This window comes from Phycodurus eques, chromosome 15, assembly GCF_024500275.1.
Source record: "Phycodurus eques isolate BA_2022a chromosome 15, UOR_Pequ_1.1, whole genome shotgun sequence".
Taxonomy (NCBI): domain Eukaryota; kingdom Metazoa; phylum Chordata; class Actinopteri; order Syngnathiformes; family Syngnathidae; genus Phycodurus; species Phycodurus eques.
Window position 1 is genome coordinate 11,332,121 of NC_084539.1, and position 23,365 is coordinate 11,355,485.

At 39.3% G+C, this 23,365-nt stretch overlaps 2 protein-coding genes across 3 annotated transcripts in view; one reads left to right on the forward strand and one right to left on the reverse strand.

Moving 5' to 3' along the window:
* nnt (nicotinamide nucleotide transhydrogenase) overlaps positions 1-6,944 on the reverse strand; it is a 38,441-nt gene extending 31,497 nt beyond the window's left edge. The window contains exons 1-5 of the mRNA XM_061699163.1: positions 6,859-6,944; positions 5,077-5,290; positions 3,114-3,343; positions 1,019-1,236; positions 550-637 (exon numbers count right to left, since the gene is read on the reverse strand). Of these exons, the coding sequence (XP_061555147.1) occupies positions 550-637; positions 1,019-1,236; positions 3,114-3,343; positions 5,077-5,230 (690 nt within the window). The 5' untranslated portion in view covers positions 5,231-5,290; positions 6,859-6,944. The remainder of the gene's footprint in view (positions 1-549; positions 638-1,018; positions 1,237-3,113; positions 3,344-5,076; positions 5,291-6,858) is intronic.
* A 4,544-nt stretch (positions 6,945-11,488) lies between these two features.
* ccdc80l2 (coiled-coil domain containing 80 like 2) lies at positions 11,489-22,047 on the forward strand. Of its 2 annotated transcripts, none has more exons than XM_061698803.1 (12): positions 11,489-11,924; positions 12,858-12,946; positions 13,073-13,243; positions 14,118-14,269; positions 14,397-14,711; positions 16,288-16,501; positions 16,576-16,732; positions 17,667-17,803; positions 17,922-18,073; positions 19,473-19,576; positions 20,900-20,980; positions 21,171-22,047. In XM_061698803.1, exons 1-12 carry the CDS (start codon positions 11,648-11,650, stop codon positions 21,407-21,409), a joined length of 2,088 nt encoding a protein of 695 aa, XP_061554787.1. In that variant the 5' UTR covers positions 11,489-11,647; the 3' UTR covers positions 21,410-22,047. The 2 variants fall into 2 exon arrangements, with proteins under 2 accessions (XP_061554787.1, XP_061554788.1); XM_061698804.1 differs by having other exon boundaries at positions 11,857-11,966.
* The last annotated feature ends 1,318 nt before the right edge of the window (positions 22,048-23,365 follow it).

A 23,365-nucleotide genomic window follows, 5' to 3' on the forward strand; every position in this document is an offset into this window, starting at 1 on the left:
ACATTGACAGAGCTTGTTCTTAAACTGTGGGACTATTTGCTTGCATTCATAAAGTGGTGCAACTCACCCCATCATTGCTTGTAAACAACTGAGCCTTTTGGGGTTGCTCCTTTTATACACAACAATGACATTGACCTGTTTCCAATTAACCCATTCACCTGTAGTGTGTTCCAAATTGGGAAAATTGAGTAATGTTTAAAAACACCTGTCTTTTGTTGCCCTTGCCCCAACTTTTTAGAATTTTGTAATGCATTCAATTTGAATATAGGGTCAAAATCATTTGCAAATCATTGTATTCTTGTTTCTATTTACATTTTACACAACTTCATTAGAATTGGAGTTTGTAAAACCATCCGATGTACAGTTTGCTTTTGTGATACAGTATGTTTTGTGAGAAGTATGCTGCAGACTGCTTGGCCAGGTCACCACTGGAAATGAGACCACACCCGCAATGAGTCTTTTACCTGGATAATTAAAGTTTAAATCATAAAAAGAAATAAAAAAATAGAGTGCCAAATACGGTAAACAACAAATACATTGTACACATACCTTGGCGGGTGGCACTTTCCCAGCTGCAGTGATTTGTCCCGTGAAAAAACGGCCAAAGTTGTTTGCAGCCAGCACAACAGCCTTGTACCTAAAGAGAAGGGGATTGAAATGCATTTAATTTAGTCATTAAGCACTGTACCGTGCAATATGTTAGCAGGGTCCTAAATTTTTTAGTTCTGTTTCTATGGCAGTGGTGTAACCCGAATTTGTATGTAGGTTGAAAGGCAGTGTTGTTTATCACTAACGCAGTAGTAAATTCATAATTAGAGTAAATATTTGTATGAAAAACAATGAAAAACAGTAAGTATGGCAGTAACAGAGTTGCTTCTTGTGCCGTGTAATGACGTATTCATGTGCCATTTCTAACCCTCTAAGTGTCATATGTTGGGGCCAGCGTATACTGAGGACCAACTGTATTACAGATATTTAACTACATAACCAGCCACCATCAAAGCCACAAAGTACCCACCCAGCAATGTTTGCCATGGAGCTGAGGGCATCGTAACCCTGGGCGATGGTGACTCTGGGTACCTGGTCCATAGCCAGGACAGTGGTTTTCTTCTGAGACAGCATGTCCATCAGCTCGGGATTTTGAGCTGGGTAGATGAAGCTGATCAAAGTCGCAGCGTCCTTCATCAGCTCCACCTCATGGATACCCAAGTCGGGGTTGAAAACAGGAGCACGGACCTGGAAGCAGATTGTATGGAAGGGATGAGCAGACCAGTTGTGGGAGACAGTAACTCTTTTGTCACCAGAAATGGTGTTTAAATGTCCAGAAAGTCTGTCACTGAGCCAAAAACAATGCTTAATACATCACAGCAATCTCCACATAAATTTAGGTACTTCAGTAAGGGCTCCTAGGCAACACCTGGGCATCATTGGTATATTATTTGATTGAGTAAGACTGACACTGATAAAAATGAGTGAAAATAATTACAATAAAAGCTGCAAGCTGTGATGAACGGACCCTCTTACCACATTCGTCAGGGAGCCACAAATTCGATGCGACGACAGTAAACCTGTCTATTTGCACTTTTGTAATTACAGTAAATCAAAAAAATAAAGTTAACCACATATGTTAACTACTCAGTATTAACATTCATGACAAAGGCATAATGTGAAGTTGATTGACATTTTTACAGGTTAGTCACACAAGCGTAAAAATAAGTTAACCGATTTTTTGATACTGCTAAACTGAAGGCTTGTGCGGCATGCTTATGTTTTGTGTGAATTTAGAAGCATATTTTACCTTAAAAATTAGGGATGCATCGATAACACTTTTTTCAGGCCAAGTACTCGCCGATAGAGTACTTGATAAATACCATGTTTTGAAATTTGGGATGAAAATGTGTTTTATTTTAGTCAAATATTATTCAAAAACAGACTTTTCTTGAGCATGGCATAAGTTCGATATAGCACCTATTAGAGTAACAAAATTTTAACATCGAACTGCAAGTTTTTCCTAAGTCTTTCAACAAATTTCACATAAATGTAGTCTACAACAAAAGTCATTTCAGTTGTGTGGTGTTTCAATCTAAACACTAGGGCGTTCTAGGTAAAAGAAGTACATACATTAGATAAGAGACAAAGACAAAATAAGACGAGTGAAGTCCAAGTGTCTATTAGGAATATGGATGCCATTTTATCTCTGCGTTAACTACAAAATAAAGTGAGTAAAAAGATAAACAATACTTCTTGAGAATACCACAACTTAAAACAAAATAAAAAACTGAAGTGATACATTATCACATCATTGCTTACTTCTCTTGTACCGCGCTGCAGTGCCTTCGTGACAGGAGCGCGGCTAGCTCGGCCTGAGCCGGCGACAGGGCTCAAGAAACTTGGTGCTCGCCCGAGCAGAGTTCTTCCATTTTGAAGAGCATAATGTGCAGTCGGCTAACAAAGTGTTGCCATCCATGTTTACCTTAAAGTATTGGTGTTGTAGTATCATGTAAGTACAGTGTTAGCACCATATAGCCCTACAGAAAATTTCAGTACAATTCCACATTGGGTTTCTACTGTAGGTTCCAATGAATAAGTGATAAAATGGCAAAGTTGACATTTCATTCATTCATTATGTATACTGTAAGATCTATCAGCAATACTGTAACTTACAACTAAGTGTACTACATATGTATAATGTAACGTATGAAGCAGCTCAAAGGTTTCAGTTTCTCTTTCCTCTGGAGGTTAAAACACTAACACAAACAAACTTCTATACTTTATTAATGGTTGTAAATGGGTGGGCTCGCCAAGGGTGCCAAACCAACGTGTCACTCAAATATCGGATAAAAACAAGTTTTTTCGTTTAGCTTTTTGTGACTTACTAAACACAATGTGAGTTATCAAGTGTGTCGTTCCTGGATGTCTGTGAAGGCTCATGGCATGTTAGTTTTGTACAGTGCTGTCAAACATTGTACTTTATTTATATTCACCCCTTAATACAATGTATTGTTCTACAGCTTTATCATCACTGTAATCATTTCCCTGACTGGGTGTGCAAACGCAGAAATGTCCATTGTCTTAATTTCTAGATGAAGGACATTTGACAATGTAGGACTTACCTTGACCAACACATCAGATGCAAATACATCTTTAAGGTCTTTAATTGTAGCTCCAGCCTGGGCATACTGCTGATCTCGGAACTTTGAAGACTCTCCTGCACCGGCCTCCACGACGACATTAAACCCCTGCTTGATAAGTGCCTGGACACCACCAGGAGACAAAGCCACCCGTCGCTCGTTTTGGAAAATTTCTTTTGGGACGCCAACTGTGAGTTGCTTGTATGGAATTCCTGGAGAAACAAAAGGACAAACGATACATTTTTCAATTAGAGCAGCTATTAATTCCCATTAACGTCAACAATAATTATTCTAATTATTATGTGCATTCATAAAATTTAACAACGATACTGTATGTATTACTATACATATTGCACACCAGACAACCTTTGCTGGCTCACTGACGAGTTGCCACAAAAAACTGTGACTCAGAAGCTGTGCTAGAAGCATATTAGCCTAAGCATATTACTACAGTAATCGCATATTTTAAGACAGAAATATGAGAAAGCAAATAAGAAGTATACAAGATAAAGTCTAAGAGACAACAAATAGCTTTTTTCTTTACTATATTGCGCATTGTACAAAACAAAAGTCATTCAGGACTCTTGGTCAGGTCTGGCCTTCAAGTAGCAGTTACACCATGCTGGCTCCTATGGAAAATTCCCACTGCGTTTGCATTTAACTGGACATAAACACAAGTTGTCCTTCGTCCTGCAGTGCTGACACGTTCTCTACTGCTGCAACACTAGAAACAAAAGATGGTGGCTAGCTTTTAATATTTGTTTTGTCTGTAAACAAAGCACTGCCAATTCACATTTATCTATGGCAGGCTAACAACATCAAGATGAAACTAAACAACTTTTTATATTAGAAAGAGGGAAAGTATTTTTTACATATTTGATGTGCTAACTTTGCTAGCTTGTGTAAGCCAGCTATTAACTATTCACTACAGACAACACCCGCTGTTTGCGACAGGGCTCGGTCTCGATCTTAAAATGGAGAAAAACATAAAGCATCAACTCCATGCATCTAGCACGTGTCAAACTTAAGGCCCACGGGCCAAATCAGGTGCAACTTCCATGACTCTTGCCTAACTGTTCACCAAAATTTCAAGCTCTTTTTGCTTACCAAACCCCTCTTTACAGTAACTTGAACAATAGCTGAACAAACTATTATCCTTGAACTCTGATTTCAAAACTAGTTATCCATTAATTTGTTGTGTCTTTGTAATAATATGAGGCGGAGATGACACATTTATATGGTTTAATGGAGAGAGAAATATATATATATATATATATATATATATATATATACAGAGAGAGAGAGAGCTCTCCTATGTGGAAGTCTTGCTTGCATGAGTCAGAACGTGGCGCCTAAATATGAGTAGTTGCCATGTAAAATCTATTTTAAAAACTGGCCTAAACAGTAGCTGGATACAGTAGATTATGTACATGAAACCTCCCCTAACCAGTATATGGTGGGTAAATTATAAAATGCTTACTCTGCTTACCAGTAATTTAGATCACCAGTTGTTAGATATATTTTAGAAGTTATCATTTATTTGCTTAGCTTGCATTAGTAGCTTGCATTAGTATTATGGACAACATTTAGATAGAAAGATGTCTCGTCTTCAAGAAGATGACTCAGCAACATCCGATGGAAGGGCGCTTTGACCAAGGACGTGATCGGATGTGGTCGGGGACGGGACAGGTGTCGTCTGGTCCTATGTTTTGTGTTGTGTCTTAATGCTTAGAACATTATGTCTTGTAAAACCCTCCTATTTTCAAATAAATGTTAAATTGAACTCTATATAAACTCTAAATTGTCTATAGGTATAAACGTGAGTGTGACCGTGGCTGGTGGCCAGTCCAGGATGTACCCCACCTCTCGCCAAAAGTCAAGTGGGATATGCTCCAGTTACCTGCAACCCTAATGAGCACAATACCTACAAGGTGTTTTACACTACCTGGACTGGCACATTTTCCGAGGGCGTGATGGGTCCTGAAAAATCGTACGCATGTTGTTTTGATAGCCGGGGCACTCTGCAGTTTTAAACAGGACGCCCCGCTGAAGACAGGGGCCGAGCAGCCAGCCACAATCACGCGTAGGAGGCTGGCCATGGTGCACACACACACACACACACACACAGCAGGAGGTCAGCAGGGCAGTCAGCACTCCTCCTGGGGGAAACAGAAAGGTATTGTGGGGACACAAGGAGAGAGCATGTCAATATCAGCATCCTTTGAGTGATTTTCGCAAGACAAAGTTAATGTGGGTTAGTTAAATACACTGTGTAATTCTCTTTGTTTTATGTTAATTTTACATTATACTTCAACATAGAGAGGCAATAAACCACAGGAAGCAAGCACCTCTTTTTTGAAGAATGGTTCACTATCTGCCAAACTGCCGCTTGTTGTGATGTTCACAACCATCATCTATTGCTCATAACTAAAATTTTTGTCACAACTCAAGACAAGAAAATTGGCCGAGTGAGGCTCGTTATCGCAAACAACTCATTTGGATCACTCATAAGTGGAGGTACCACAGTAAAGCTTTTGTTATCCAACTATTTCGGAAAATGTGCCTGTGAGTGAGCCATTCTGATTGGCCACACAGCTTAGCTGGGTGAAGATTCTGAGCCACTTGCAAGCAAAGGCAGCCAGACTACATGGTCTGAAATACTATTCCAAGGTCAAAAGGAAAGCAGAACTGCAATAATTGACTGCTCGGTGAAGTCGTCAATGGGGTCCATTTGATTTTTGCAATATTTCCTCTGCATGTGCCACATACACTGAGCAAGATTTGTTTCGAAATTCGCTATTACGTCTCCGACATGACATTATTAGTGTTGACATTTAAATGTCAAGTGTCCTTATTTGCAGCTCCTAAAACATTAACAATCATTTACACATTGAATAAGAGAGTTGGCTTAATGTTGTCACGTCATATTGGTCCACTTGATTGGAAATGAGCCAAAGTGTCAATGTTATCAGAATTGCACAATCAACACAGAATGTCAAATGCCGATGTGGTATGGTATGGTTAAATTATAAGTGAAGAAGTCGTCCATATTGGATGGTTGGACGAAAAGATAACAAATACATAAAATTCGGTTGGATAGATAGATCGATAGAGTAGGTGAAGCTGCCAATGAGACTGCGTTCAGGTACATGTAATAATTTTCGATGTCGTGATAAAACTACCACGTCACCAACACGTCCACTGATTCACTAACTCGTGAAAGTTGCTTGTGCAGAGAATATCATATCACACAGTTCTGGAACGGTGTCAGTAAATTATATCAGCACAGTGAATTAATGGATTAACGCCTCAATTTTTAAAAAATGATAATAATATTTAATTTTATTTTATTAGTTCCATTCAATGGCTTGCAAACGCCACATTGTCAGTGTCATTCAAACGACCCGAGGAATTAGAATAATCAGTGGAAAAGACGTGTTTTCATTAAAACGTCCCCGCGGTAACTCGCCCACGCGAGCCACAATTATACAAAAAAAATATTAATATGTTTTCATTATTTTATTGTGTCCTCTCTCGCCGGGGGGACTAGCTAGCAGCAGTTAGCATGCTAGCCGCTAACAAATGCACATCTGCCTCGCTCACGCAGGATCAGCGTGAAATAAATGGGGGAAGAAAAAAAAAAGGTACACGCGTCACACCACGACAAGAATGCACATTGGAAAGCGATCAAAGAGAAGGGAAATTGACGCCATATTAGTCAACTGACCTTTGCAGGGTTCAGGTGTCTTTTTTGTGGATGCAGCTCGGTCGAACTTTATGTCGACCCGGAAGATTACAGGCGAGGCGGCCGGGTATTATTGGAGTGGTTTAGGATAAACGAACTCCTCTAAATGTGCTAACACTCGCTTATTCATCTCTTTGTGTATTCCAACATATTATATATATTATAAACACGTTAGTTAACACGATGGGCATTAATTTATATTTATAAATGTATTCATTTAGCCGACAAATAATCCATGTATTATTTTACAAACTGGAAGAAAATATATCCTATTGTTGCCTATTATACCTTTTATGCAAGTCTATATCTTTACATATCGTCTTGCACAAAAAAATAAAATATTGAGAACATTTAAAAATAACTTTAAAAATTAATTATGTCTCAAAATAGAAATCTGAAAATGAATTTCACCGTACTTCCACTTAGAGGTACTGTTTTACCGTTTAAAGCCAGCGATGGATCCAGTATGGATTGCTCAAGCATTTAACTTGTTTTCAATTATTATCCATCCATCGATTTTCTGAACCGCTTATATTTTTAAAATTATGATTTAATGATTAATTTTTATAATGGTTTTAAACAATTATTTTTATTTGAACAATGATTTCAACATGCATTTTGAATAATTGTATTACATAATTATTTTTTATTTTCATAATGACATAGTTTAATTGCCCTGTAGAGAAAAAAACTAAGAATTTATTCAAAATTATTTATGATTTATTTAAATTACTGAAATAATTTGTAAATTTAGTTGTTTTAATAATTACACTTATTTAATAATAATTAGAATTCTATATTGATATATAAATGGAAATAATAATTATGTATGTATACTGATAAAAATATTGTATTTATATTTATACTTATATACATACTATATTTACTTTATACTGTATATAGCTACTAATAAGAATCACTGGTTGTGAGGGCACATAAAATCAATATTTCAAAACAGATTCAGGCTTGTCCGGTTGCTGGTGAGAGCACAATATGTGTCTCATTAAAGAAGGGTTGAGCTTCATAATATGTTCTGAAATCTTATATATATACAGTGCCATGAAAAAGTATTGGCCCTCTTCTCAAATTCTTATATTTTTTAGTTTCCCCCTTTAACGTTTAAGATCATCAAACAAATGTGAATATCAGACAAATGTAACCCAAGTGAATTTAAAATTCAGTTTTTAAATGGTGATTTCATTTATTAAGGAAAAAAAAATATTCAGTTACCTGGCCCTGTGTGACAAAGTAATGGCCCCCTCAAACCTAATAACTGCTTGGGCTATCCTCAGCAGCAACAATTGAAATCAAGCATTTTCTCTCGCTGGCAATGAGTCTTTCACATCCGTGTGGAAATATTTTGGCCCACTCTTCCTTGCAGAATTGTTTGAATTCAGCAAAGATGGAGGGTTTTCGATCATGAACACCCTTTTGAAGGTCATGCCACTGCATTTTGAAGAAGAAGAATCATCTTTTATTGTCATGAACTTGCATGCATGCACACGAAATTTGTTCTCTGCATTTCAATCGGATTCAAGTCTGAACTTTAACTAGGTCACCCCAAAACCTTCATTTTGGTTTTTTTTAAGCCATTCAGAAGTGCTGTGTATATATATATAATTATAACATAATAAAAACATGCATGCTAGGTTAATTGAAGACTCTAAATTGCCCGTAGGTGTGAATGTGAGTGCGAATGGTTGTTTGTTTGTATGTGCCCTGTGATTGGCTGGCAACCAGTTCTGGGTGTACCCCGCCTCCTGCCCGATGATAGCTGGGATAGGCTCCAGCACGCCCGCAACCCTGGTGAGGAGATGCGGCTCAGAAAATGGATGGATATATATATATATATATATATATATATATATATATATATATATATATATATATATATATATATGGAAATTTCCAAAAGTCACTGTAATTTAAATACACATTTTCTACAATTAAAGTCACTGATGCTGTAGTGGTACACCTGCCTGACTTTGGTGCAGGCAGCGGGGGTTCAATTCACACTCAGTGATGGTGTGAATGTGGGTGTGAATGGTTGTGCGTGTCTATATGTGCCCTGCGACTGACTGGCGACCAATTTAGGGCAATTTAGGGTGTTGTCCGCCTTTCGCCCGAAGTCAGCTGGGATAGGGTCCAGCGCCCCGCGACCCTAATCCAGGATAAGCGGTGTTGAAAATGGATGGATGGGTTTTCTCCAATCAATGTAATGAATTACAATTAGATACATTTTGTAATTAAATTACATAATCTTATTACATGTAATTAGTTACTCCTCAAAACTGGATACAATATAGAGGTCAAAGTGAGTACAGACTCTCTTCCCAGCACTAATCATCTGGACCTGCTTATGTGGCTTAGAGTGAGGAATGTACTCACGATGCCTGTTTCTTGTTTGAACATTTCTTCCCACAGCCATCTGCAAATCCATGGGACAGTTATGTTTTTCCACACCATCCATTCTCACTCCCTGCTTTTCTTCATTCATTCAGCTGTATCCTGCACTTTATTTTAATGTCACAAAGTGGAAATTAAATGTACTGTTAATAATAATAATAATTGTTATTATTATTATTATTAGTAGTAGTAGTAGTAGTAGTAGTAGTATTCATAGTCGTAGTCGTAGTCGTAGTAGTATTTAATTTAGAGACTATATATGTGGAACAACTTCGTGTGAGGTTCTGTCAGATTTTACAAGGCTTGTAATAATTCTGCACTTTTTTATTCCTGAGTATGGTAGAGATTGGCCATTGTCTGCTCCATTTACAGCCCTGAAAGGTTAATTATGACTTGTTGACTCCCGCGAAATTAATGGTATAGGTCCAGAAGCCAAGCAAGCTGTGCAAATGTTTAGGTAGGGTAAGTGTATTGCATGAAAATAAAAGGCGTTTGTGCAATAACAGCAGGGAAATGCTGGTGTTAAACCCTTTCGCTGTGCGTAACACCCACATGCCCCCACAGGTCTCTCCCCCATCGCTGTTTTAATTTTGGACCCTGTTTGACATTTGACATACAGCATGTAAATAATGCAAATATGCTGGTCATAGTACCAGTGCTGTCAATTTACACTTTGCTATGAAGTGTTATACTGTAGCCTACAGTGAACACTTAACATGCAAACACAATGTTTTCATAAACAAATTTCCTCAATTGTTATTGTTTAAAAACTGTATCATTCCATTATTTTAGTTGGCAGAATAAAATAAAAAATTCCCACAGCGATATCTTCATATCAACAATAATCATCCAGTCATCTATCCATCCATCATTTTTGATGCCACTTATCCTTCAACAAGAATCATTTTTATTAAAGCTATTGTTTTTTAATACTATTTAACATGTAACAATTTGCATTGAAGTTCTCTTCTGTTGACAGTGAACTAAGTAGAACTGAACAGCGCCTGATGTGCAATTGATTTCGCCTCAGTTACTTCAAGATACAATTTTTTTTCTTTTTTTTTGTCCAGCTGTTCGGTCAAGCAGAAAGGAAGATCTGTATCCCTTTTATGACAGAACGGTTTTACTGTGTCACAGTGGACTTTTTAAGCTGCCACTGTGGTTTCTTTGTATTCTGATGGATATTTATTGAGAATTACAGTTGTTCAGTCGAACAGAACAAAGTTTTTAAAGGGGCATGAAAGAAAAAACAAAAGGAGAGAGAGTGAATAGGTAACTAAATAATATAAGAAAAGAAGACAACAAAAGACAAAGCACTAGCTGTAAACAAGAGGAGGAAAGTAAAGCATTCTATAACTAGTACAATGACACATTGGATTCAAGTGTTGTATGAGTCAGTAGTGCTACACCCTGTGAGGGAAGGACAGGACAATATAGGACAGGACTAGACAGGACAGGGACAGAAGGGGAAGCATGCAGGACAAGGGTCGTGGGCCCGACTGTACAACTGAAGTGTGGTGGAAGTGGCTATGTAAATGATAAACATCTATAGGACCAGAGTGTAAGTGAGGGAATACTCAAGAAATTCGCATAGGTATAAATTATTTGTCGCAATGAGTGAGTGGCCCCACGCCCTGCCGCTTGGTGTGCGGCAGGCTGAATAAAAAAATTATTCCATGCACACAGTCAATAGAATACTTAACCATCAATTAATCGAATTGACTACAACTTTTTTGTTTTGTTTAAAAAAACACTGCTGCTATAATTGTCAAAGGTACGGAATATGAATGCAATGTGATTATTCAAATACAATACATTTTACTTGCAATTATATAGGGAAATGGCTTCCTGTAGATGAGGTCTATCATTGCTGTGCAACGGTACAACAATAACAATAGTTTTTTTAAAGTTGGTATAGATGTTTTTTTATGATTGTCAAGGTGTGTAAAGGGAACACATGTCCACTTTAGGTCCGCCCCACTTGTAGTGCGTGGAGTGCGTGGAGTGCGTGCGTGCGTGTATCAGGCACTAAAGTCTTGGAAGAAAATTCCAGCCATGTTAACAAGCCTGGGCTCTAATGCAAACCAGGAATGTGTATGTGTGTGTGTGTGCGTGTGTGTGTGTGTGGAGAAGAAGAGAGAGGAAGGTCTCCCCTCCTCACTCTGTCTACGTCAGGTCTTTTTTTGTACTTTAGCATTCTTATTCCCCAACATTTCCCACCTTAATGAGGACTATTACAACCGTTGCATATATATTTTTGACCTGGATTCAAACAATGTTTTACCTGTTTTAACGTAACGTTTCACAGCTTGTTCTGTTCATGTATTTTTGAGAATTTTATGTGCCAACTGACAAACCAGCGAGGATGTTTTGTTGCTTTTACACACACTGGCTTCTATTTGCCGCTTTGTGGAGCCTCAGTCACCCAAGCTCGCTGGCTGCACGGCCGAACGTCCCTTTCAGCAAGTCCAAGATTAAGTTGGACCCCAATGTGAAGGACTGGGGAGACTATTCGGACCTCCCCTCAGGAATGGAACTGGGACTGGGCTTGGCTGAAGACAGACGACACGGACATAACAGAGAGGGTGGAGGGTCGCCATCGAGCCTCACTCCTGCGTTAGATTTTCTCTCCGACTTTGCAGGCAAGCGAAATGAACGAATCAGTTGAAGTGGATGCATGTTTGGTAGGTTGTGTTTTTGTTGTAACATTTCTTTTTGCCCATAAAGTTGGATATTCTTTGGTTCCCTGTTAAATCATGTTCAATTTGTAAGAGACATGCAGCTGAGTATGTGAGGAGAATAAGTATTTGATTCCCTAAAATTCATGGCAGAATTGTGTCTCCCACAGATTGGCTGGTGCCCATGTGGGTTGTGAATGGGTCTTCCTGCATAACAGTTATCCAAAACATACTGCCAAGAAGAAACTTGTTTTATAAGGTCATGGAATGGCCTAGTCAGTCAATGTGCAACAGCTCCTTGCTATTCACTCTTGTTCAGTGTTCTTTGTAGCATTGTTTAACTGAAGTCTTACCAGTAACAAAGATGACAAAGAACATACTTTCAAAATTGACTCCTTAATCTGGTCACACATTGTGGTGGGATGGCCTTCCACTCCTCAACCAGGAGTTCTTGCCAGCGGTTGTGTTGTTTACAAACAGCATGCCAAAGCTTACCCCACCAGTGTTCACACTATCGACTCCATTGTTTCTACTCCCAAAAGATAATATCTGATGAACACCACTCTGTGGGGTTGATGAGTGTTGTCATCTTGGAGGATGGCGTTTCGTTCCAGATTGTGGAGTTTACGGCATTGCCACTGGTCCTCTCAAGATCTCTCTCCATTCAGATTTCCTCCAACGATGGCAATCCTTGTTTTCTAGTGGTGCTGATCCTACAAATACGTGGTCCTTACAAATATGGCATCATTTAAAAAGGAAGTTGAAAAAAAGGCTTTCTAGTAAAGGCAAATGTAATTGCAAGAAGCACTGTTACAACAGAGAAATAATCTAACCTACACATATTTCCAGATTTATTTGTGTATATGTGCCTATACAAGTCTTTTTTTCCCCCTGCAGGTAAAAAGCGATTGTGGGTAATAACAGCTCCCTCACACAATGACCACTACCTACGTATGATGGAAAAACAGCTGGAAGACATGGATCAGGTCATTTAGTCATCAAAATGGAATGTGCTATTTGCACTTAAAAAGTGTCCTGTGCTTAAATGTTTTTTTGTGCGTCTGTGTGTGTGTATGTGTGTGTGTGTGTGTGTGTGTGTGTGTCTTCTTCAGAAATCTCTAAACTGCCGTCTAGCAGAAAGAGACACTTTCATTGTCACCATCATCCAAAACGCCATGATGGAAGGGAGGATCCAGAAGGCGACCATACAAGGGCAAGCCACAGTGGAGAGCCTGGACCCTGACACCGTCACCAAGCTGCTGCACTTCCTTGAGCTCACCCAGGTAAACGCTCACTGACAATCATGACCACACAATGAGGAGCACAGCCAATTGAAGAGCTGTATGAAAAAAAAAACTGCCTTTGATTGATATTTTCAGAGAATATGTTTTGTTATTGTGGTTCTAGTTTGCAGTGGTGTAGAACTACACACACATACAGAAACCTTTAAAAATATAGGCTCTATATACGTGAACGTTAAATTGTCATATTATACAGTATACTGTATATATGAAAGGGATTTTTTTCAAACATTTTCTTAAATTTTTCATTTACTAATGTGTGAATATTCACAGCAACATTTGTGCTAGATGGGATATTTTTTCAACACTTTCCAATAATTTCAGTTAATGAATATTCATGGTAAATCCATACAAATACATAATTTTTTACTTTTTCACTGACTCATGAATGAATATTCATTTCAAAATGTGTTTTATTGAGTTAATAATGCACGGATATTTAAAATACAAATGATTACAGGTACTTTTTTAATTTCCTTCATTTTTCAGTTAAAAATAAAATAATATTATTGTTTTTGTTTCCACAATGTTCTTATTTTTTCAGTAAATGTGTGACTTTTAATAACAATCCATCATGCATGGGTATGGATTTTGTAGGTATCTCGTTGGTGATAATTTTACATTTATATAATCAAAATAGTACATATTATATTATATTTTAGCTATATGAGACAAAAGTAGACACCTCTCAGTAATTAATATTTTTTTTCTATCCGGCTCAGATTGATAGTTTTACAATGTGCTGTTACATTCATGCGTTTGTGTGACCAATATCATACAAAGTTTAAAACACCTCTTATGCAAACTAATGTTTAAAACATGTCTTATGCAAACTATATATTTTTATTGGATTCAGGACCAAGCGTTCAACATGTTGGTGCTGAAAAAAAACCTAAGAGTCAGTGAGCGGTTCCCTTATCCAGTTCAGATCGAGGCCGTCTTGGAGGTCATTGATCAGTTGCCAATGAGGAAGTTGGAGAAAATCACCAGAAAAGGAGCCAACCTGAGGTTCTGCTTTACCACTTTGTCCTGCTTATAAAACAGAACATGCAGCTTTAAGTGGTCATGTGTTAATATCACAATTAGCACAAGTACTACAAGACCTTTTTGTTAACATCGTTTCACAATTTCCCAGGTGTAAAAGCACTAAAAAGAAGGTTGTGGTGAAAAGGAAAAAAATGAAGAAGAGAATAATTTTGAGTCCTCAGAGGCAAAGCAACAGGACCTCTGTGGTGACGCTGCAAAGAAAACCCCCGATGGACAAAAAGGCCGCCCTTAAGAGTAAGGTCCAGGACATACTGAGCGGCAGGTCCAGGTTTGTCATTCGGAAGGTGCCAGCTGTGAGGAGAAAGGAGTCCAGTGGTGGTGGTGTTAAACAGGAAGAGGAAAAGGAGAAAACGCACCGTGCTCCTGATGTGTCAACAAGAAAAGAGGAAGTGAAGAAAGAAAGGTGATTTCATTTCAGATTTGTTTTCAATGTACAGTCAAATGCAGAAATTGTAACCGAAACTGACTTGGAACTTTGATTTGCTGTTGGTTTGTTTGTTGTGCTTTTATGCCTGCTTCCCATTTATCATTACAACCATGATTGCTTATGATAGATAAATATTAGCCCAAGGTTACATTTTGTCAAAATTCTACTCTATGTGAGCTGTTTAATTTGATTAAAATTGCCTCAAAGCACGTGTGCAATTTAACATGGGAAATTCATGCGTGCGTTGGCACGGTGAACGACTGGTTGGCACATCTGCCTCACAGTTCTGGGGACCGGGGTTCAAATCCCGGCCGCGCCTGTGTGGAGTTTGCATGTTCTCCCCGTGCCTGGGTGGGTTTTCTCTGGGCACTCCAGTTTCCTCCCACATCCCAAAAACATGCGCGGTAGGTTGATTGTGGACTCTAAATTGCCCGTAGATGTGAATGTGAGTGCGGACGGTTGTTTGTTTCTATGTGCCCTATGATTGGCTGGCAACTGTTTCAGGGTGTAGCCCGCCTCCCGCCCGCGACCCGAGTGAGGAGAAGCGGTAAAGAAAATGGATGGATGGATGGATGTTTGCTTTTATCTCATTAATATACAGTATCTTATAAGTGCATTGCTTGAATATAATTGTATTATTTTGTTCCCTTAGATCCAGAAGAAATATCAGATTTGTACAGTTTTTATGCCTTTTAGTTAAAATCCCAGATTTCAGCCACTGAATCAGAAGGCGAGTAGGAGGAGTCATATACTTTTTTTTCACTTGATAGTGTCTTGATAACATGTGCCTTCTTTTTATTGAAATACCTCCATCTATCCATTTTCTGAGCCGCTTCTCCTCACTAGGGTTGCGGGCGTGCTGGAGCCTATCCCAGCTGTCATCGGGCAGGAGGTGGGGTACACCCTGAACTGGTTGCCAGCCAATCGCAAGGCACATACAAACAAACAACCATTCGCACTCACAGTCATGTCTACGGGCAATTTAGAGTCTCCACTGAATGCATGTTTTTGGGATGTGGGAGGAAACCGGAGTGCCCGGAGAAAACCCACGCAGGCACGGGGAGAACATGCAAACTCCACACAGGCGGGGACGGGGATTGAACCCCGCACCTCAGCACTGTGAGGCTGACGCTCTAACCAGTCGTCCACCGTGCCGCCTTGAAATACCTCAAGGACAAAAAAAAAAAAAAAAGTAAAATAGGGTACACTTTATTTCTTGTCTTGCTGAAATTAGCCCCATCTCGGGCGAGTAAGCCAGCCCTCATTCTGCCTCACATACTGCTGAGCCAGTGACGAGTACGGCTTATGTTATCATTACGCCTAGAGTGCATCCAACTCACAGCTCTGCTTACCCTTTGGCTTTGTTGTGTTGCACCTCTGCACGTCCAGACTGCCAATGAATGGCGCTTGCGTATAGCCACCACCTGTGGTGGCTATACGCAAGCGCCATTCATCCCAATCTAACCATAACCCCAGTCCCCATTTGTACATGGGCACTTAAAAAGTACATTTTCCATAATATGTACCCTTTAAGCCTCCTATTGTTTTGCAGGCCTGCCGCCACATGGGATAAAGGGCCAAAAAAACCTACTGAGGAGAGTAAAGAGGAAAAGGAAGGAAAAGAAAACTCCAAGAAAAAGGGTAAAGGGAAAAAAGGAAAGAAAGGGAAAGGAAGAGGCAAGAAGTCTCACAAAGTAGCAAGTAAGAAGGACAAAACTGCCTTTAAAGACTTTCTGGATCATTTAAAGGGGAAGAGAAGGTTGATGGTAAGAATCCCTTAATTATGTTACAGCATACAGTCCTTGATCATAGTGACGTTTTGTGTGTGTGTGCGTGGAAGCTGATGTCAACCCCCAGCAGAGACGCAACGCTGTACGTGCAGCAGAGCACCGAGAACGAGAGGCAGCACTGCGAGCTGGCCGTCAGGAAGGTCACCGTGGCGACCATCGTGGGCAAAGGCAACGACGCCACCCTCACGTTGCAACACCACCAACTCGGTAGGGAACGATGGCATGCAAAATGATACTTGTGTATCCATATTTATTACAGATAAAACTACAAGGAAATTATTCATCCATTATACTTGGAATTGCGCACTCATATTTAGTAGGAAATTGTACAAAACCCTAATGGCTTCCCTTGGCTCCAATGGGAATTGGACATACAAATCGATTGATGGACTTAATTGATCGTTAGGAGATCTGACTGTTGTGTGGAATTGATTGTTGATTAAGCAAGGTAGTGAAGAAGTCATTGAGGTTCAATGGAGTGCAGTGTTCTTGGCTACAAACAGCAGAGGTGCTGTTGATACAGTCTCAACTATTTAGCTGAAAAGACCAACATGACGTCTGTGTTGTGGCAAACGTTTTCTATAGTACAGTAACAAACACTAGAAAACACCAGAAGCTCTATTTTTACTTAAAATCTTGCAGAAGATGCAAAACTGTAAAGAGCAAAAGTACTGAGTGAAGCATATGAGTAAATCTGGTCACATATTTAGTATGGGAAGTTGTGGGCAGCATTATTCTGGTATATTTATTTTTTTACTTGTCAATGACAATAACGTTTTTACTTTTGATGTACAGTACATTTAAGTACACGTTAGTTGCTCAGTTAAACTATTTTAACCATCCTTTTCTTGGTTTTACGCAGTAAACAAAAGTTGATATACAATATAACAGTTGAACAGAATATGAGATTCTCCTATCCGAATTGGAATATTTTTTAAAAAGCAATTAAGCCACTTAGTTGGCATGAAATGATTTTTCTAATAAGAAAGTTTAGCCAAATATAATCTGTTTATTTAGTCTTGTTTTTAAATGCAGTTGTTTTCAAGCTCTATATAAAAAAAATATATGGATGATAAATATTGCAAGTATACCTAAAGAAGTGTCCAGTCAGTGATTGAATTGTATATTATGTGCACCGAAGAGTCAGAACCTCCATTCAGTGAGCTACCAGAGCAGCTGTCTGATACGGGTCTGATCTTGCTGTTACGATCCCAGTTGGGTTTGTCATCACCTGACCTTTTTTCCATGACCGTCACCGACTACGACATCAGGCCCAACGTAAGACAGTCCCTCTGAAACTAGGATTTGGTGAAAACTCCTATTTTAAATCATCTTTGAAGGCACTAACTATGTTCTTGGGTTTATTGTTGCTTCCTGTTTTGATTTCTTCCCCTAGAGAGTGTTTGAGGCGCCGCCATCAAGCCTCGCTATGTTCGAATACATCGACAACTTTCCCTCAAGGCGTCCCGAGAAAGAAAAAGAAAAAAAAAATCCCCCAGCATGTGGAGCTGACAAGCAACAATCTGAAGCTGAGAATTCCCTCCTCAGGTAAAGTGGAGTACACACGCACACAGTGTAATTTATTGGAAATTTATCTTGTGGAGAAAAAAATAAATCTATCCCTGGTGGATCAAAAGAGAGGTGATATCCTTGCAGAAAAGTTATAAGACCTCCTTTGACTGTTCTAAGGCTCAGGGTTTACATTTTTGCATCAGTTGGACTTAAAAACACAAATATTTCATTTTCTCTGGACCAATAAGAGTGAAACTAAGCGATTTTCGAATGCATTTTGATTTCGTGTAAGGTATGTTAAAACTGCATTGAGCTTTTTGGTCTTTTGACATACTTTGAGAAGTAAGTCGCCTACTTTATTCCCCCTAAGGATACATTACAGATCAGTTCATATGCTGTATCTTCTGTCTAATTTTGAAGATATTAAGAAGTTAGAGCAAACAAAGCCATTTGTATTATTTCATTCCATCACTCAAAAAGAATCGATAAGAGACTCGATAAGGAATCGGATCAGTATGCAGTATCGATAATTGAATCAGACGAGCTAAATTCTTATCAGCTCCCATCCCCAATCCTGACTGCCAGAAAATACAAAGGAGAAGAAAGCGTAGTAGTAGAGACAAAAACATAAGAAGCAAGGCTAACTGTTATCTTATCTGGTAACTACAAGTACATTGCAGTTGTGAATTATTCTCCTTGTCATTTATTTTTATTGTGGTATATGACTAGTGTTGGAGGCACGTTAAACCAGTGTTTCTGACTGTGGTCCTTCCCTAGTGGTCCGTGGTGTAATTGCAAGGTGTCCGTGAAAATCAAATACCTTTTTAAAAAAAGATCCTATAACATTTATAGAAATAGGATGATTTTACTCAAATGTGACTGAGACTTTATCTATCCAAACTCCAGCGGGTACAGGACTTATTTTTTCTTTAATTCCATCTGTTTCACAAGTGTAATTCATTACATTTTAATAAATTGTCTCGCCCCCATTTGCAATGTTGAAGTCAGGGGGTCCTCAGTGTTAATCCAAAGTTTGCAGGGGGGTCCCGCACTCTAAAAAGGGTGAGAGCCACTGCGTTACATAAACACTGAACACAACCAGTTGGGTCCTCCATTTGTGTCTAGCAACTGGGCCGGCGTCAACAAGTTCCCTCACTAGCTATCGCTACTTTTCACCTCACAATAGGAATTGCAATCGTAAATACTGACGTGTGATATTTACAGTTGTGGACCCAACCTCCTTCCGTGCAGATCGAGAGGAAAATTCACTCTTAACACATCATATACAGTACCACAGGCTAATCACTCAGTATAATATTTTAGAGACATCCATTCAAATGAGGCCCGATTATCGGCCTGCGTGTATGCCGCTTTAGCGAACGACAGCTAAATGTTACAAAACATTATCCTCATTGAAAATGACCCATCATTGTAGGTTCATGTCAAAGAGGAGACTGCTGATCGTCTCTGCTCCAGCTGAGGATGACTATTCTTTTCAACAGCAGCTGTCTGCTCTCAATGGGCAAGAGTGTCACCTTGGTCAGTGTTACACCACACTCACAATTAGGTGCACATGCATAATTTAACAACTCATATTGTACAACAGTTGCAGCCAAAATTCTATCTTTACAAAGATAATGCTGAGTTTTGATCGACACTATCAGACGGATTTTCATTGAACAATGTTTATTATTTTGGTTGTAGTACATAATAATACAATTTAGATATTTAAATCTTTAAATTCCATGTTTCAAATACAAACCCTGATATTTAAAAAAAGTTTAAAAAGATGTAGAAGCCCTTCCATTTAGTTTCTACAGGTCATTATTATTATTATTATTATTAGATATTAATTTATTAGGGTTGCAATTGAACTGGAGCCTATCCGTTATTGCTGGGAAAAAAACATGAGGAGCCAAGGAAAGCAGAAGACCGCTTTCCGCAGTTTATTTAACAGTTCATCAACTGTTTCAGCAAAAAATAAATAAAGTTGAAGCAAGGAAGGCAGGAGAAACTATCAACAAATGAAGGTGGCAAAAAGGCAGGCCAGGCACATTGATTAGCACTGGGCAGCAGGTAGCTAAAACTGAGAAGGACAAAAAAACCAACAACCTCATGCTGAAATCACTGCAGATAAATTAGCAGCTGCAGCTCCATGAATGTAGGCTAGTCACGCCCCCTGCCTCGTGCAAGCAGTAAGAAAAAAAGCAAAACACAATCAAAATCACAATAAGACCTGTCACCTAATATGACCAAAGCTGAAGTACCAAAATAAACCAAGAAAAACCCAGACTGTACACTATCCCAGCTGACTTTAGAGCAAGAGGCAGATTTCACTCTGGGCTGGTCGCCAGCCAATCAGTGGGCACATGTAGACAGAGAAACATTCACATTCATACCTATGGACAAAATAGAATCTTCAATGAACCTAACATGTATGCTTTTGGAATGTACTGGGAGAAAACCCATGCAAGCACATAGGGAGAACACGCAAACTCAAGCTCAAGCTCAAAAGCACTGACTCGAACCCCCAATCTCAGAACATTTAGGAAAAAAGTAACTAACCACTACGCTGAAGAACTACACCAAAATATGCACGTTAGGTTCATTGAATACTCTAAATTGTCCATAGATATGAATGTGATAAGGGTGTTTGTGTATATGTGACCTGCGATTGGCTGTTGAGCAGTCCAGGGTGTACCCCGCCTCTCGCCCAAAGTCAGCTGGGATAGGCTCCAGTTTATCTACGACGAAACAGTATGAAAAATGAATGGACGGATGGGCTTCCTTTAGGCTTTGGATGGACTCAAATAGAGTTGAATTTAAGACCACCTGTAGATTCCATTGTCTACTGTCTCTCAGGTATTCGTCACTTTGCCATGTTGAAGCTAACTGGGGATGGAGACAAAGCCTCAGGGACTGTGGAGCTATTTCCTCTCAATGGTGAGTCCATTCCGTTTTTTGGTCATCATCGCATTTTTCTGTTTGATTTGCTTTGTGGACGCATTTGGAATATAATATCATGAATTACCATATTTTTCTCGAAAGGATTCGTCCATTTTGGATTTTCCTTTCAAGAGGTTCCACCGTCTTCATATTACGGTACTTCTTACGTCCGTCACCATGCCTCCAGGTCGCAGTCAGAGTGAAGTGGAGCAGTTGTCCCGCGATGTGGTCAACAACCTGCGCGACCAGCTGAAGATCAGCAAGGACTACTTCAGCATGCTGGTGGTGGGAAAGGATGGTGACATCAAGGCGTGGTTCCCCTCGCCCATGTGGTCTCTGGATAACATCTACGACGTGGTGGACTCCATGGAGCTACGTCTGCAGGAGGAGAGACTGCAGAGACGGCTCGGGATCCACTGCCCGTAGGAGCACGGGAGAGGAGGACGGGTGGGGGAAGGTTACCATGGTTACGGAGAAGATCATTACAGCTCACAATGAATCGATAACCATAGATAAGATGCATTAGAAAACCAAACATTACAGAATTTTTCTCAATAAATGCTGACTCTGCAGTGAGAGCTAATTACTGTATTTACGGAAATATTGGAATGAATCCATTCAAACAAATGCCTCCCCTTCCAAATTTGGAAAAATATCATGAGAAATGACAGCACGGTGGACGACGGGTTAGAGCTTCTGCCTCACAGTTCTGAGGACTGGGGTTCAATCCCCAGCCCCACCTATGTGGAGTTTGCATGTGCTCCCCGTGCCTGTGTGGGTTTTCTCTCTTCTCCGTATAAATGTAACTTTTCAACAAAGAAAAAAAAAAAATACGGGACACATACTTTTTTGCAAAGTCATCTTGTTTTAATAATGTACAGCCATCTTTTTTTTCTTTTTTTTACCCACCACAACAGCCTACTTTATTGTGCGACAGATGTGACGTCATTAACAGAGCGCCGTGTAGTGTCCGAAAGCTCACATCGTGCAACCCTACATGGGGAATAGGAAGTAGTGAGTGAACGATTTTGGACACAGCATATGAGTGGCCCAACACTGCGTCCGTCGGCAATAAATGTCCATGTGAAACATTGGTCTGGCGGTGCAAACATGATTCCAGGCTGAACCTTTTTTTTTTTTTTTTTTTTTTGGTCCTGGCATAGCTTTGGGGAAGAAATTTTGCGTCAACCTATTTTTGAAGTCAAAAAGTGGACCTTCCACAAATAAGGTATCTCATTTTCAGCAACTTCATCAACAAAGAGATTTATTCTTTCCCTTTGCCAAAACCACCTCTAATACATCGATGCTGTAATGTTTATACAAAGAATAGAATATGTCACACACAATTTTAAATGAGACAAAAATAAACACTTTTCATAGAGTGTGCTCATGGTGGTAATACTCATGATTTTTTTTATTGTTGCCGTGCTTTAAACAGGACATTGGAACTTTTTTTAAACTAAATATGTCAACTAGATGAACTATATTCATTTAGAAATCAGAATCATAAGGAACACATTGAGGAGTTTCTAAAATCTACATGTGTGATGAAAGAAAAATCAGGCATCCCTGCCAACTGTTGATAGTGGAACTACATCTGTGATCGATAATTACAATAATAGTGTGTGTGGAATGTGAAGGACATTAGACTTTGACCAGCCAGAGCGTTTTTACGAGGCGGAACTCTTACACCGAGAAGACATTTGGCAATACAGAAATCAAATACAGCGTAATAAAGGCTTAAATACCTAAAATAGGAGCTCACTTGTGAGCATCTGTCAGTAGGACCTATTAAAGCTACATGGAAGTCAATAGCTTCCAAAACATAAAATGTCCTTATGGACTTTTAGTTTTCCATCTATCCATTTCATGTATTACTTGTCCTTATTAGGGTCCCGGGTGAGCTGGAGCTTATCTCTGCTGACTTTGGACGATATAGGCGGGTACACCCTGGACTAGTCTCCAACCAGTCATAGGGCATATACAGACAATCAAGCATTCACACACATCTTTGGAAAATTTAAACTAGAGTCTTAAATGAACTTAACATGCATATTTTTGGAATGTGGGAGGAAGCCCCAAACCAATGCAAACATGGCAAGAACATGCAAACTCCACACGGGAGAGCCTGAACTGAGATTGGAACTCAGATAGATATGGATATATATATATATATATATATATATAGCAGCTCCCCTGAAGTTTTATTAGTTATAAGTAGGTTAAGGTATAAGAAGTTAGAACTGCAAGGCAGACCAGACTCAGGGCCACATAAGGCCCACGGGCCATAGGTTGCCCTCCCTTGATTGAAGGGAACACTTTTTTATTTCGTACCAAGTTGCTGAACATAGACGAGAAACAAAGTTGACAGCGACAACCAAA